The sequence below is a fragment of the Cyprinodon variegatus genome, unplaced genomic scaffold, assembly GCF_000732505.1.
Source record: "Cyprinodon variegatus isolate N-32 unplaced genomic scaffold, C_variegatus-1.0 Scaffold1124, whole genome shotgun sequence".
Lineage (NCBI taxonomy): Eukaryota > Metazoa > Chordata > Actinopteri > Cyprinodontiformes > Cyprinodontidae > Cyprinodon > Cyprinodon variegatus.
In genome coordinates, this window is record NW_015151577.1 from 170,527 (window position 1) to 185,334 (window position 14,808).

Consider the following 14,808-nt stretch of genomic DNA (forward strand, 5'->3'; position numbering starts at 1 on the left):
ATATAATGGTGGGTAACAGTAAAGTGCTCAAGAATTGGACACCACATGTAACACCATCAAAAAACTCAAAAAACTTAAAAGACAATTCACTTTGATGATGTTTTGCTTCCCATTCAGGAAGCTTTTTCAAATCAAAATGTCCAAAAAGCTTGAAAAAGCTTCCTTGTTGGGAAGCGAAACATCCTTAAACTTGGAAACAAAGTCCAGTAGATTGTTTTTTTTTAACTTTTTTGGAATGATTATGACCTGGATGACTGAGAATGTTCACCAGCAACACCATAAAAAAATGAAATGACAATGTTTTAGAGCCTAAACCATAACCTCCCCTGTATCTTCATGATGCAGACAACATTGGAAATCCCTTATTTTATACTGTGTAGCTTGTTTAGAAGTCATAAAACCTTTTATTTAAAGTCTAAACAGGATTCACAGTCAAGCTCATTTTTTATTGGACATAATGACTTACTTCTGCAATTTGAAATAAAAATCACTGTTGCAGTAGCATGACATGTAACAGATTAGAGTTCTTGAAATATGTTTCTGCATATATTGATTTTTTTTCTGTCTAATTTAAATTAAATGACAGTGTGTTACAGGAAGCACTTAGAATGATCAAGCCACTGAGGGGTAATGCATTTGAACTGGCTAACAGCAGAGGTTTGTTGGCAGAATCAACTGTCACTTTAATAACAGAACTAAAGATGCTCAAGTTTCTGTCTTACTCAGCAAATTTGACTCAGATCCATATCCTGAATGTTTTCTGTGAGTCTGGACTATATCAGAATTTTAAAAGATATCATTAGATTTGAAAACTTCACTTGAAAAAGTTGACAAAGTAACAGTAAATGTGTGGTTATTGGGGAATTAAGTTTAATGAATGTAAAAGGCATATGAGGTATTGCTGTCTTAGAAGTAAGAGCTTGAACAGGGAGCCATTTATGCAAGTACCATAACTCCAGCTGACAAGCATGTATAATCACACATTTAAGATCTAAGACAAAAAGGCTAACAGCTCACATCCAAAAATGATCAGAAAAAATAAAACATCATCTAATATATTTTGGAAATGTATCTAAATTGCAGAATCAAATTTTTTTTTTTTAAATGCTTACATGTCAAGGCTATTCGGGTAGATCATTGTGCACCAAGTATTTTAAGGTAGGCAAAAACTTATTGTCTGAGGAATTGAAGATATAGCAAGGTTTTAAAAAGGAAAAACATAAAAAGTTGTTGTGGCATCAAATTTATTCAGGGGGGGCTGAAGTGACCAGTGGTTTGAGGCATTCAGGAATGCATTGCTTTTCTTCCTCTACCTGTTTCTGAACACTGCTGATCATTTAGCTTAAAGTGGGCTAACAACAGGAAAATGTCTCCAAAAAAAATGTTTCATCTCTGATGTGAAAGAAAACTACAGTTATAGCATTGAAACCATTGTATTGTTGTCAGTCTCTTATTTTCAGGTGAATCTGTTTTATTTATTTTTCCTGAACCCTGGCCTCGCTGGTGTAAAACCATGTCATGTTTTATCTGGGTTATTGTACTAAAATCTTCTTACAAGGGGACATTTATTCATTTTTAGCTGAGGCTATAAATGGCATACATTCTACTAAAAATCCCACACGAGCCAAACTTTTTCCACTCTTCGTTTTTATGTCAGCAGGCTCTGAGGGCACTAATGTCACGTTTGTTAAAAGCTATCCATCAATCACAGCAGTTTTTGTACAGTAGAACAAAAATAACCAAAGATGGCCAGTTTCCAATAAATCACCCAATATTTGGCAACGCTTTGAAACTGGGTGGACCTTAAACTACTTCCATTAATGGGTCCCCTGGTGTTTAGACTGATGAGAAACTAATTACACACGCGGCTGGAAGGAAATCCTGATATAGCACTGGTGCCAATGGGCAGACAGATGGAAAAAAAACAAGACCCTATCATTCCTATCTTCCAACATGTTTAACTTTTTTATCAAAGGAACATCTTTTTTTTTTTCGTATTTATTTCTTTTGATAATTTTTTTTTTCCATTACCCACTTTGAAACAGATAAAAAAAATACCTAGAGGCAGGTTTCCACTCCGTCACAGTTAAAATCATGCTGCAAGTGTAAAAATCTGAGAGGTTAAATTTGGATTTTGGAGAAAGCAATTACAGGAGCTAAACAGAGCCAGATAAACACAGGATCTGATTGGTTGAGATTTTCCAACTAAAATAAACAAATATCTGACTATAATTGTTATGCAAAACTTCAGCATTTTTTTCACATTGGTCCAAACTTAAATAACCAAAAAAAAAACAATGCCACATTTCTGAAAGCCATTACTTCAGTTTCAGTTGAGGTGGGATGTTCTGCTGCAAAATGTGTTTTCAAATGGTTTTCAGACAGCCTCCGTGCCCAGAGTAGTCTATAGGGTTGCTGATTAGTGTTAAGGTGGGTTCATGTCTGCCTTCTCTCGACCTGCCATGACATAGCCTGGCTGCACCCGCCGCCCTCCCACCACCTCCTTCTCTAGTCCACCCCACCTTAGAAGATAAATACCTGGAGGTGAAAGCTTGCTGCACATTCCTACTCTCAAACATATTCTCTTGATTTCAAAGTCAACTCCAAGGCCCTGGGGCCTTCGAGTAAAGTGGTAATTCTGAAGCACCTTGCCTTGGCTTGCTGAAATATGCATTAAACATCCACTGCTTACACTCAGATTAGAGGGGAAAATCTGTTCAGTGTGGAAAAAAAAATTTCATGCCATGTATGTTCTTATTTAAGCTAAACAGTTTTCTTCACATTAACTGTGACTTTTTGCTTAATACACTGAATGTCCGTCTCTATGTCTGACAGCAACACTGACAAGATAAATTGACTTTTTTCTACAGAGGAATTAGAGAGATTAAAGTAAAGACCACACAATAAATACCTAAAATCCACACAACACTCAGAAGAGCAGCAGTTAGCTTTAAGTGGTTGTTAGAGATGGTCTCCAACAACACTGTTCTTTATGCAACAGTTTGCTAAAAAAAAAATCATAAATCATCCGGGTGGAACATGTCCTGCCTCCACTCATAAGCCTTTTCCTAACACAGGAAGATATGGCAGCGACTTACTCAGCTCCACTGAGACAGACAGAGATCACATGGACTCATTGTGATTTCACGTTCAGTTATTACAGATCCAGCTGAATTATATATATATATATTTTTTTTTCTTAACTATAACATTTGCTTATTCAAATCAGTTAAATTCTATTTATTTGTAATACCACAATTCTCAACACATCATCTCAAGGGTTTTTACAGAGACAATTCAATCGAATTATCCAGACAGATTGATTAAAAGTTTTCCATTTGAGGAAACCCAGTTGATTGCATCGAGTCACCGATTTGAAGGATTTGTTTCACCCAGCTGAGCATGTGGCTACATTAGACATTTGCTTGTGTTTTGCATGCATGCACCAACAGTGGTGAGGAAAAACTCTCTTTAAACAGGAAGAAACCTCAACAAGCAGGCTCAGTGTGAGCAGTCTGCTGCCGAGGCCGACTGGAGGTCAGACAGAAATCAAAATCAAATCTGAACAACCATTTATATTGTCTTTTAAGGTTGCAGAGTTTACTTAAAATCAGAAACCTTGGTATTCATATGAGAAGAAACCCAAATCTGTGATTTCTGCAGGCCTGTTTCAAACACATGTAACTTTTGACCAGTTTCTAGTTCATAAACAATAAGCAGGTAAGCAAAAATATAAAAAGAAAAGTAGAAGAAAAACACATCTTCATCTGCTTTGGAGCTGCTTCTGTAAGCGATGACTATTTGGAAGCCCATATAACTCAGGAGCCAGGGAGCAGATTTTCCCTATCAGGGCAAGCACCTACTGGCACCACCAAAGGCAGCAACATTTGCTAAGGACTAAAAGTTTCCACTTGTAAAAAAAACCTTGCTATGAATATTTGAAAAGAAAAAGTCAAAATATTTTTTTCAGTTATCTGGGAAAGCAGACACTTCCGAATGAGCTTTATTTATAGCAATATACATGAACTGAACCTATTCTTACGTTTTATTTAAACTTATTGGTAGAGAAGGGAACAAGGCTTTAAAAGTACAGATTTTGTTTTAAGAAATTAGTGTACATTTATTTAAATTATTCAAAATGATTCATACCAAGGACAGATTTAGGTTTTAAAGATATTTAAAAACCCAAAGTTTTTCTTCCTGACAGAAAACGAGACAGGCCTCTCTCAAAAGACAATGTATCTTTAAAAAGCACCACATTTTGGTTTTGTTAGGAATTACTTTTATATAATAAAACAGCATTACAGTATGCAAACCCTTATTATAATAATGGTGGATTGTTTTTTTGTTTTTTGTTTTTTTTTCACTGATATTTTGAGTATTTACTTTTGATGATGTGCTCCAAGTCTGTAAGGCTGAAAGTCTTCCCTATTATCACCCTAAATATTATATATAATTTATTATTATACATAATTTTAACATCTATAGATTTATTTTAAAAGATTTTCATACAAAAGGCAACATAATAATTTTGGAAAATCCCCTGATTTGTTTAATGTTATGCTGTGGATTAGTAATGGATGAATAACAACACAAACAAAACGTTATATATATATACATAAGACGGTATGCATCTTATTAATGTTCAAATGTGCAATCAGGCATACAAGTTACTTATATCTAAATCTTGAATAAAAGATAAAAATCTAAATTTTGTATTGTATTGTGGCACCTCAGTTTTTCAAATACTCTGTAATAGAGATAAATCAACGCATAAAACAAAGACAGAAAGTATTATAAAGGTGTGAAGGCAGAGAGATGTAATCAGTTAGCCAAGTTTGCACTTGTTTCTTAAAACATCTTCCTCAAAGAGAAAAAACTATGGGTGGGAGGGCGGTCTGTGTTGCCCTTAATACACTCTCTGAAGTTTCATTGTAGGTTTTGCACTCTTATTACCCTAAGCTGACGGCCTGTTAAGTGTGCGGACAGCTAATAACAAGGTGTAGTTTTTCCAAGTGTCAGCTTAAGGTCTATGAAGACCTCTGGATGCGTTGCGGACTTTCATCTTAAGCAGAAACAATGCGGTGGCAGGGCTGCAATTTCAATACACATAAAGGGCAGGTGTCTTTAGAGAGGGTGGTTGGAGGGATCAGGGATAGATACGTAATGGTAGCATTTGATACAAAAAATAAACACACATAATCAGATAAAGTCAGACAAAAAATTACACTGCGGCAGAAGGAAAATTACCTCCCACTCCAGTGCTGAGACATCGATACAGACAAATAGAATAAGAAGATATAATTAATAAAAGGCACTGACATTGTGATTTCCTCTCTGCTTATAGGTCACTAGCAGTTGGCCACCAGTATTCATCAATAGGTACCCAACCTATCCTTTGTGGCAGTATACCAGGTTTGGTGCCCAAGCAGCTGCGCTTCTGCCGGAACTACGTTGAAATCATGCCCAGCGTAGCCGAGGGGGTGAAGATCGGCATCCAAGAGTGCCAACATCAGTTCAGAGGCCGGCGCTGGAACTGCACAACGGTCAACGACAATTTGGCTATCTTTGGGCCAGTCTTGGACAAAGGTGAAGCTGTATTTTTTTATGAATCAGAAATAAATGTACTTCCAATGCAATTTGTCTGTCTTATACATACCATATGACTGCACTTTCATGGTTGAGGTTTGTACTTTGGGGTTTAGGTTTGGTGGATATGTTAAACCCAAGGCATTAAAAGCACACAGTGCGCAAAACTTGAGAAAAAAACAATTGGTCACAAAGACATATAGTGATTCTACTCATCCTTTTAAGTCTAGTTCTGAATTCGTCAGAATTGTATTTACATAGCAGGTATTGGATAGTAAACCTGAATAGGAAAATCTTTGAAGAGTTTCACACCTCTCATACATTTTACTACACAATGAGGTGCAGGAAAACCCCAAAAACTTGAATGTAACTTATTTTTTGAATCCAACATAGACACCTTGTTTCAATCAATAAACCACTAAGGTTTAAAGTTGAAAAAAAGGAGAAAAATTCCATTTCAAAATAATATTTTTTGTTGTGTTTAATTACTATATGAGTAAGACTGTAAGACTAAACAGAGTATGCTGAAACATAAATTATGATGTTTAACTTCAGTTCCTTTATTTTTTTTAAGTATATTTGACCATCTACAAGACAAATATAAAACACTTTAGTTAAAAAAAGGAAAGTAAATTAAAATAAACGCGTCTCTGGAATCATTAATGCTTTCAGCGATTGTTCCTATTCTATTTGTCTTATATTTTTTGTACAAAAGATTTATTCTCCTTCTGCATCATCCATTATGTTGATTCAAATCCTTGTTTAAATAGTCTTAAGACTGAGCAAGCTCTGAGGGGCCTGTATGCATGAAAAGATGTACATAACAGGCCTAAAGCTAGTGAGTTCTGTCTTGTCTGAGTTATGTTTTGGAGGGGATCCCCTGCAGCTGTTGTATTTTCTTAAAAGGAACCTAGAACACAAGAATCTGAACCAAACAGAATTATTTATTTCCCTCAAAATATATAGGTTTCACTTCAGAATACAAAGACTTTTTGTAGTCATGAAAGTAGGCTTTCGGAATCATCAAACCCTAAGGCATTTCAAAAACAAAGACATACTTTAAGAGCATAAAAAGCCCTAAATTTCTTTTTTTTCCTTCAGTAGCCTAACCACAAAACAAATTGCCGTCACTCTTGCACAATGAGTATCAAAGTCGTATTTTTGTTATGTTTTGATCCTTCTTTACAAGCTTTCTCATTGTGCCTTGGATCATTTTTCTGCCTTTATTGTTTCATTTTCTGTTCTCTTTATTCTATTTTTCTTTTTTTTTTCTGATTATTGATGTGGATTTTTGTCAATAGCTAATTTTCTGCCTTTACCTGGCCTGTGATTTGCCTTCCCTATCTAGACCTCTATTGCACTGCATTTATAAGGTCTTGCTAAACCATTCTTTAACATTTTACAAGGTAGATCCAAAATTCACAATGCTTTTCATCCTTTTTCAAACGATTTTCTTACGCCTACTGGTTCATATTTGGGAAGTGGGACGTAAATGTTGCATAATTTTTTAAACAATTGAAATATCAGCTTACATTTCTGGGGTCTCCCTGGCATATATATTTAGCACGTCTGTGTGAAACCTTCACAGCACCACGTTTCATTTAAATTTAATTAGAAAGTCTCTTGACTTGAAATATTTCCCACTCTTCTTTGCAAATAGCTCAGTTTAGACCCAGTCGGATGGATGATGTCTGTGAGCATCAGTTCTTAAGCCCACGTACAGATTTTTAAATCAGCTGGGCCAATTACAAGCCATGTTCCTGCTGGCAGTCCCCCACATTTGTCTGAAGTCTTGTGCAGGTACTGACAGATACTTCATCCAAGTTTCCATCAGCTCTTACCATTTTCTTTCCCCTAATAAAAAATATTTTAAAAAAGGTCTATAATATGATGGTTCCACCACAATGTATCACTCTTTTATAGTTTCACACATGGCTTTTAATAGTATTAAAAATTCTTCACAGAATATGAGGTGCTTGAAATTAAAGACATTAAGCATATTTAGATAAATATGTTTAGTTTTTTTTTGGTCATAGCGGGTTTTATTTTTTTCATTTTTAAATCTAAACATTAAAAAGAAACAGTAGCATTGCTTTTAGCAAATGAAAGCACACAAATCTGCAAACACCTTTTGATAATCACTTTTGACAGCATGTACTTATGCTTGACTTATACTTAGACAATCAGCAATATAAGATACTCGCTGACGTGGAATAATAATTATGGCATACCAAAATGTAATAAATTCCTGAACACTTTTTTTCATCCATGCCCAAAGGGGTTGAGCTTTGCTGAATGTTATTGCACAAGGCTTATTTTCCAGTAAGCGACTGTTTCTTTCTTCATTAAACTTAACCAAGACCGCATCTGCTGATAAGCTACCTGACATGTTTTTTTTTATTTATTTTTTATCACTTAGCAACATTTCCAATGTAATTTCAAACTTGCTTTTTAGTTTTCTGGATTTACCAAAGAATGTGTCTTTTTCTCTGTCATTTCGCTGTCATTTCTCTTCTGAAACTGGCTTTGAAATTTTGACTCGATTATGTTATATTTGGTTGAGGGTTGCAGATCTAAACTGGGTAGTTGTTTTACTGAAGAATGATGCAAATTTGATTTATGGCATTTGTATTTAATAAACTCTTGAGCCAGTTGATAGAAAAGGCTTGAACTCAAGTAGATGGCTAACGATAGAGGTTCTCAATCATGGTCCCATTGTGGTGCAAAATGCTACCACATCATTCTCATTGCCCTCCCCTCCCAGCTCTAAATTGCAGGGGTACTGACTGGAAAGAGAAGGCCACTACTGGGCTTTAGTAAATCATTTCGATTGGATTAAGGTCACTGGGGCCTTTAATAATGTGAGAGGTCAAAGTGGCTGGATTAAGTGCCTTTGTCGGAGGATGAGTAGAGTGGCTCAGGGACTCACAGGCCTTTGATAGGTTTTAGTCGAAGTAGGCTTCCATTTCATTGGATTTGATTGATGCTGGTGTTTGTCTGTGGGTTGAGGACATTGTCCTATCAGTGTCTGTTTGTCTGCTATTCAGACTGTTGTGTTCCAGTTTCCTCTTTGCCTTTTTTGTAAGAAAAAGCATGCACCTTACTTACACCTAAAGCATAGTTTCAGCCCGACACTGTCACTGCTTGCCTTATCATCGTGATGAAGGCTGATGGATTAGCTTATACTGTAGGGTTAGAAGATGTCTGTTTAAAGAAATATTCATTTTGAAAGGAAAGCCAAAAGAATAAATTGAAAACATTTATTTAAATTTGTGATAATATCCCTGAAAAATAAAATCACACATTCTTGTCATATCACATATAATGAAGGAAGAGGAAAGCAAATTCAACCTTTTAAATAAGACATATTCCTATTGGAACTCTCTCACTTAGACATGGGCTAAACCTCAAAATTTCTATCCATTGCCACACCTCACATCCCAAAGCCTGCCTCCAAGCTATGTCTGCGTCAGCACTCATTAATTTACATTAGCTAAGGTGTCAAAACATGCATTACTTGAATCTGCCTGCGATGAAAGGTAATTGAAAGCTTTGCAGGTGTTCTCAGTCTCTACAAGCAATTTTGAAGCTCGAGATCTTATTAGCTATCTGCAGACTGCCTACCTATTGTATTGGCATAATCACCTTTCTGATGGGGGTCGTATGAAATTATAAATTAGGCAGTTTAACAATGCTACAACTAATTAACGTTAAATATATGTCGTTATAAAAAAAGGGAGGGGGGAGTTGCGACCTAGTGGAAAAAGCATTGCGCTTGGCCCCCAGAGGTTCTGAATTCAAGCCCCTCTCCCACGGACTGCCACTCTGGGTCCTTGAGCAAGGCCCTTAACCCCACACTGCTACCTGGGGGCTGCAGAGAAGCAGCCCAGTCTTCCCCAAGGGGATGGGTCAAATGCAGAGGTATTTTTTTTTTTCCAGTGTGAGATTAGTAATGTTAAATTATATTCACTTATATCTATTAAATATAAATATATATAAGTGTTGGCGTCTTTATAAGGACTATGTTTTATAAAAGTATTTCTACCTCTTAATCTTTATCAAATTTTATCACCTTAGTATCATAAATATCCTGATTCTTTTTGTTAGGATAAAAACAAATAATAATAATTCATAAAACACTTAACTTGAAAATCTGGAGAAAGAAAACTTTGGCAATAATTTTTTGGAAAATCAGTAAAGATGAATCCAATTCCCTGGAACTATGGTCTTGGTGACAAGATGACCTTCTTCCTTTAATGCGATGTTACCTACATGGAATACATAAACACATTAAAAGAGCTCTTCCAGAATTCCCATTGGCCGCTTCTCTGAATAATGATAGTGTTGCAATTCAATTAAATGTATTTGTATGGCACCAATTACATGTCATCTTAATATCCTTTACAAAGACAATTAACCAGAGCATACATCATTGCATCAAATAACTTACTTTGCAGGACTTGCTTCTTCTGGATGCAAATGTGGTGACAGCAGACGCGTTTGCATTTTGTTGTTGACTCTACAGCAGTTCCTAACACATAGCGTGCATAAAGTGAAGCAGAAGAGGAAAAACTTAATTTTAACAGGAAGAAACCTCCAGCAGTAGCAGCCACAGTGTGAGAGGCCTTCTGCCAGGCCTGACAGGGGGTTTAAGAAGAAAAAATACAAAAGGAACAAGAAGAACTGATCCATAAATAATTGGTATGTTAGAGAAGGTCATTGTAAACTAGCTCTACTGGTGGCTCTGTCTAGGTAAGACACCGCTAAGTAAAGACGCTTTGAATAATTTTTTTACCTAAAGGGATAAAAGAGTACACATACAGTTAGTAACAGAAAAGGCTAAAATAACCAGACTAAGCACTAAAAAACGGACCCAAATTTATTGTCTATAATCAGAGGCGCTGATGGCAGCAGCCCAACCAGGATGGTGTCAGAGCCAAATAGAACAAGGCCAGATGGAGCTAGAAATCAGAGATTAAAACAGAAAAAAGAAAGAATATACAATTAGGGGTTGAACCAAGAAAGACTGCAAAATGAAAAGTGGTCCCTATGTCCTCCAGCAGTCTAAGCCTATAGCAGAATAACTATAGAGATAGCTCAGGATGACCTAAACCACTCTAACTATGAGCATTATCAAAAAGGAAAGTTTTAAGCCTAGTCTTAAAAGGAGATAGGGTGTCTGCCACACAGACTAAAACTCGTAGTTGGTTCTACAGGAAAGAAGCCTAATAACCTGGAGATTGAGAGTGAAGCGCTGTGTTAAAATTATATGGAACAATCAGATCTCTGATTTAAGTTGGAGCTTGCTTATTTAGGGTTTTATAGATGAGAAGCGTGATTTTTTTTTTATCCTATTCTTACCCGGATTGTTGGCCTGTGACTTTTTAGGTTTACAGCTTGGTCAAACTCTTCTAAATTGCTTTAGATTTTTAAAGCGTTGAATAAGTTTTTGTGATCTAGCAATGCATTAATCTGTTTAGCTGCCCTGTATCTCAGATTTCTATTGTGTTCCCAGGCCTTCATGATGCTTTTCTTCAGTATTGTTGTCTATCAAATCTTTGAGATGTTCAAAGAATAGCTTTATTTATAATGTGTTTAGATCGCTTAAAGCTGGTGTATTTTGTTAATCCATCTGATTGTTTTATGATTTATTTTTGGTTAACGTTTTTGCAAGCTATGCATTTTGGTTTATTTCATTTCACAATGATGTGCTACCCTGTCTGAGTCTATCATATAAAAATACAGTGAAATATTCAAAGGTTGGTTGTTGTAACCTCGCAAAAGTGGTAGGAATTCTTCTGCAAGTGCTTTTTAAACAATGAAGTTTAATAGAAATCAATAAATCCTTCTTAAATTAACCAGGAGGATGTCAGGAGATACGGGTTACGACCTATGACCTGAAGATGAGAAAGTGTAACTATTTAGGATGAGCTAAAAGGTCTCAGCTTTTCACAGAGCGTATGTCTCATCAAGCTGGGGGAGGGAAGTGAGCACATCAGTATATCATTAACTCTGGGCAAGAAAGAAAGAAGGGGTGTGGTAAATGGAGTTGATGGGGGGACCTTAGCCCCACTCCCCACTGGGTGCTGCTCAGAGCACAATATCTTCTCAACCATGAGATTAAGCAGGAGAAAAAGTGCTTTTCCCCATTCACACGCCCTCTAGATTGTTTTATTAAACCATGTGAATAGGGATTTCCCTGTCTGCCGACAAGCAGGGTCCAGCCAAAGCATAGTTCTCTGTTGCTATGACTTAACTTGGTCCCCACTAATCACTGGCCAAGGCAAATTTCATATAAAATATCTGGGTCCATTGTAGTACTAACACAGCGTGACTGTGACAGCACAATGGGGGATTGAACCCCCCAGCAGGTTGTAGGGACCATTTGGCCTGCTTGTATCTGGTGAAGTTTGGTTGAAAAGCATTGTCCAAGAAAAACTGACCGTAAATTGGTTGTAAAACAGAGAGAAGCTGCTGAACTTATGTAAGCAAGGACAACTCCTGGTGAAGTAGCTGCCATAACATTAGGTGCATATGGCTACTAAAACGTTCTAGAAAATCAGAAGTACGAATGGTGACATCTCATATGAAAAGCAAAAATAATTCTGGTGGATTGTCTTTCTTGGGTTTAATATTCAGCCCCTGGGGAGAAAATACTTTGCATTGTCTGTAAGAGTTATACTATTTAGCTTTTATAGGATTTAAGATTGCATTTTTAATAGAAAATAATTGTAATACTTAGGTTTGTCTGATCAGACTGGCAATGTTTCTTGTGCTAATATTACAAAAGACACAGTGAAGACTATGGACACCTGCTTTAAACATCTTTCTTTTGTCTGTTAGAGACTACAGTCCCTAAAAGAAATCATGGGACTAGTTATGCTAACACTCATACATTATTTTTCTATTTCAATTTTGTATATTGGATATTTTTCCCAATTTTAACCATCTAGATAATATTAATATTAATCTAAAAATATCATTTATACACTACTCAAAAAAAAAAATAAAGGAACACTTTGTAACCAGAGTATAGCATCAAGTTAATTAAACTTCTGGGATATTATATTAATCATTTTCAGCTGCTTTGGTGTTGAAATTATCAACAGGTGCACTAGAGGAGCATCAACAAGACGACCATCAAAACAGGAATGGTTTTACAGGTGGAGGCCTTTGACATTTTTTCCCCCTCCTCATCTTTTCTGACTCTTTTTCACCAGTTTTGCATTTGTCTATGGTCACTGTCACTACTCTTAGCATGAGGCGCTACCTGGATCCTACATAGGTTGCACAGGCAGTCCAACTCCTCCAGGATAGCACATCAACACGTGCCATTGCCAGCTGTGTCTCCCAGAACAATCTCAAGAGCATGGAGGAGATTCCAGGAGACAGGCAGTTACTCCAAAAGAGCTGGACAGGGCCGAAGAAGGTCTACAACCCATCAGCAGGACCGGTATCTGCTCCTTTGTGCAAGGAGGATCAGGATGAGCACTGCCAGAGCCCTACAAAATTACCTCCAGCAGGCCACTGGTGTGAATGTCTCAGACCAAACAATCAGAAACAGACTTCCCAAGCGTGGCCTGAGGGCCCGACGTCCTCTAGTGGGCCCTGTGCTCACTGCCCGGCACCATGGAGCTTGATTGGTAGAACACTGGAATTGGCAAGTCCGCCACTGGCGCCCTGTGCTTTTCACAGATGAGAGCAGATTCACCCTGAGCACATGTGACAGACGTGAAGGGGCCTGGAGAAGCTGTGGAGAACGTTATGCTGCCTGTAACAGCGTACAGCTTGACCGGTTTCGTGGTGGGTCAGTGATGGTCTTGGGAGGCATATCCATGGAGGGACGCACAGACCTATACAGGCTAGACAACACCACCCTGACCGCAATTAGGGATCGGGATGAAATCCTTGCACCCATTGTCAGACCCTATGCTGGTGCAGTGGGTCTTGGGTTCCTCCTGGTACACGATAATGCCCAGCCTCATGTGGTGAGAGTATGCAGGCAGTTCCTGGAGGATGAAGGAATTGATACCATGGATTGGCCCTCACGCTTGCCTGACCTAAATCCAATAGAACAACTCTTGGACATTATGTTTCGATCCATCCGATGCCGCCAGGTTGCACCTCAGACTGTCCAGGAGCTCAGTGATGCTCTGGTCCAGATCTGGGAGGAGATACCCCAGGACTCCATTTGTCGTCTCATTAGGAGCATGTCCCGACGTTCTCAGGCATGCATACACGCATGAGGGGGCCATGCAATTACTGAATACTGTTTTGAGTTGCTGCAATGAAATTTCAGCAAAACGGACTAGCCTGCCGCATTATTTTTTCACTGCAATTTCTGGGGTGTTTTTGAATTCAGCCCTCTGTAGGTTGATAATTATCATTTCCATCAAATTATGTGGCATCCTTTTGTTCCTAACAATTACCCAGTCCATATCAGTATAAATAAATAACATGATTTTTTTGCCCCACTGAGATCTGATGTGTTTTGAAAGTGTTGCTTTAATTTTTTTGAGCAGTGGATATTTTCAAGTTAAATATGTCAATTGTGATGTTACAGATAACAGTGAGCCATGAACAGGATTAGTGTCTTTGCTTCTGGAATCTGAAGTTCAAGCTATTTTCCAGGTTTAGATTTCAATATTGACATATTTATTTCCAGTATTTATTTCCAATACTTAGGGCCCATTTTTCAAGAGTTCTGCATGTATTGTGACACGAGCAAAGTGACAGTCAGCAAAAACAGCACTTGAAAACCTTTTTTTTAACCTGTGCATTCACAGATCATATTTTAATTACTAAACTGTGCAGATGTGTGAGGGAAATATATGCAAGTACAATAGTTACCACTAATAAAGAGATTCATCAAGACACAGATTGCATCCTCAGTTTTTGTGACTATGTTTAATACATTTGGAGGTCAGGTGCAAACTGACTAAACATTTGGGGGTCATTGTGGCTACAAAGGACACACTAATACAATGACAGATGATAGAAATAGAGTCTGTATGCATGTGTATATATTTTGGCAATCAAAAGTAACAATAGAAGAATATATGTAGACAGAAAACAACTGTTCAAACTTGCACAGATTAATGCAAATTAATCTTTAAGAAAATCTTGATTCGATTGGACGTAGGGATCTGTACTATGGCCAAATATCTTTATATATATATATATATATATATATATATATATATATATATATATATATAT

General features: G+C 37.1%; 1 protein-coding gene across 1 annotated transcript in view; it reads left to right on the forward strand.

Moving 5' to 3' along the window:
- The window catches only part of LOC107101621 (protein Wnt-3a), a 26,977-nt gene that overhangs the window by 1,797 nt on the left and 10,372 nt on the right, over positions 1–14,808 (forward strand). The window contains exon 2 of the mRNA XM_015400610.1: positions 5,348–5,589. Coding sequence (XP_015256096.1) covers positions 5,348–5,589 — 242 coding nt within the window. The remainder of the gene's footprint in view (positions 1–5,347; positions 5,590–14,808) is intronic.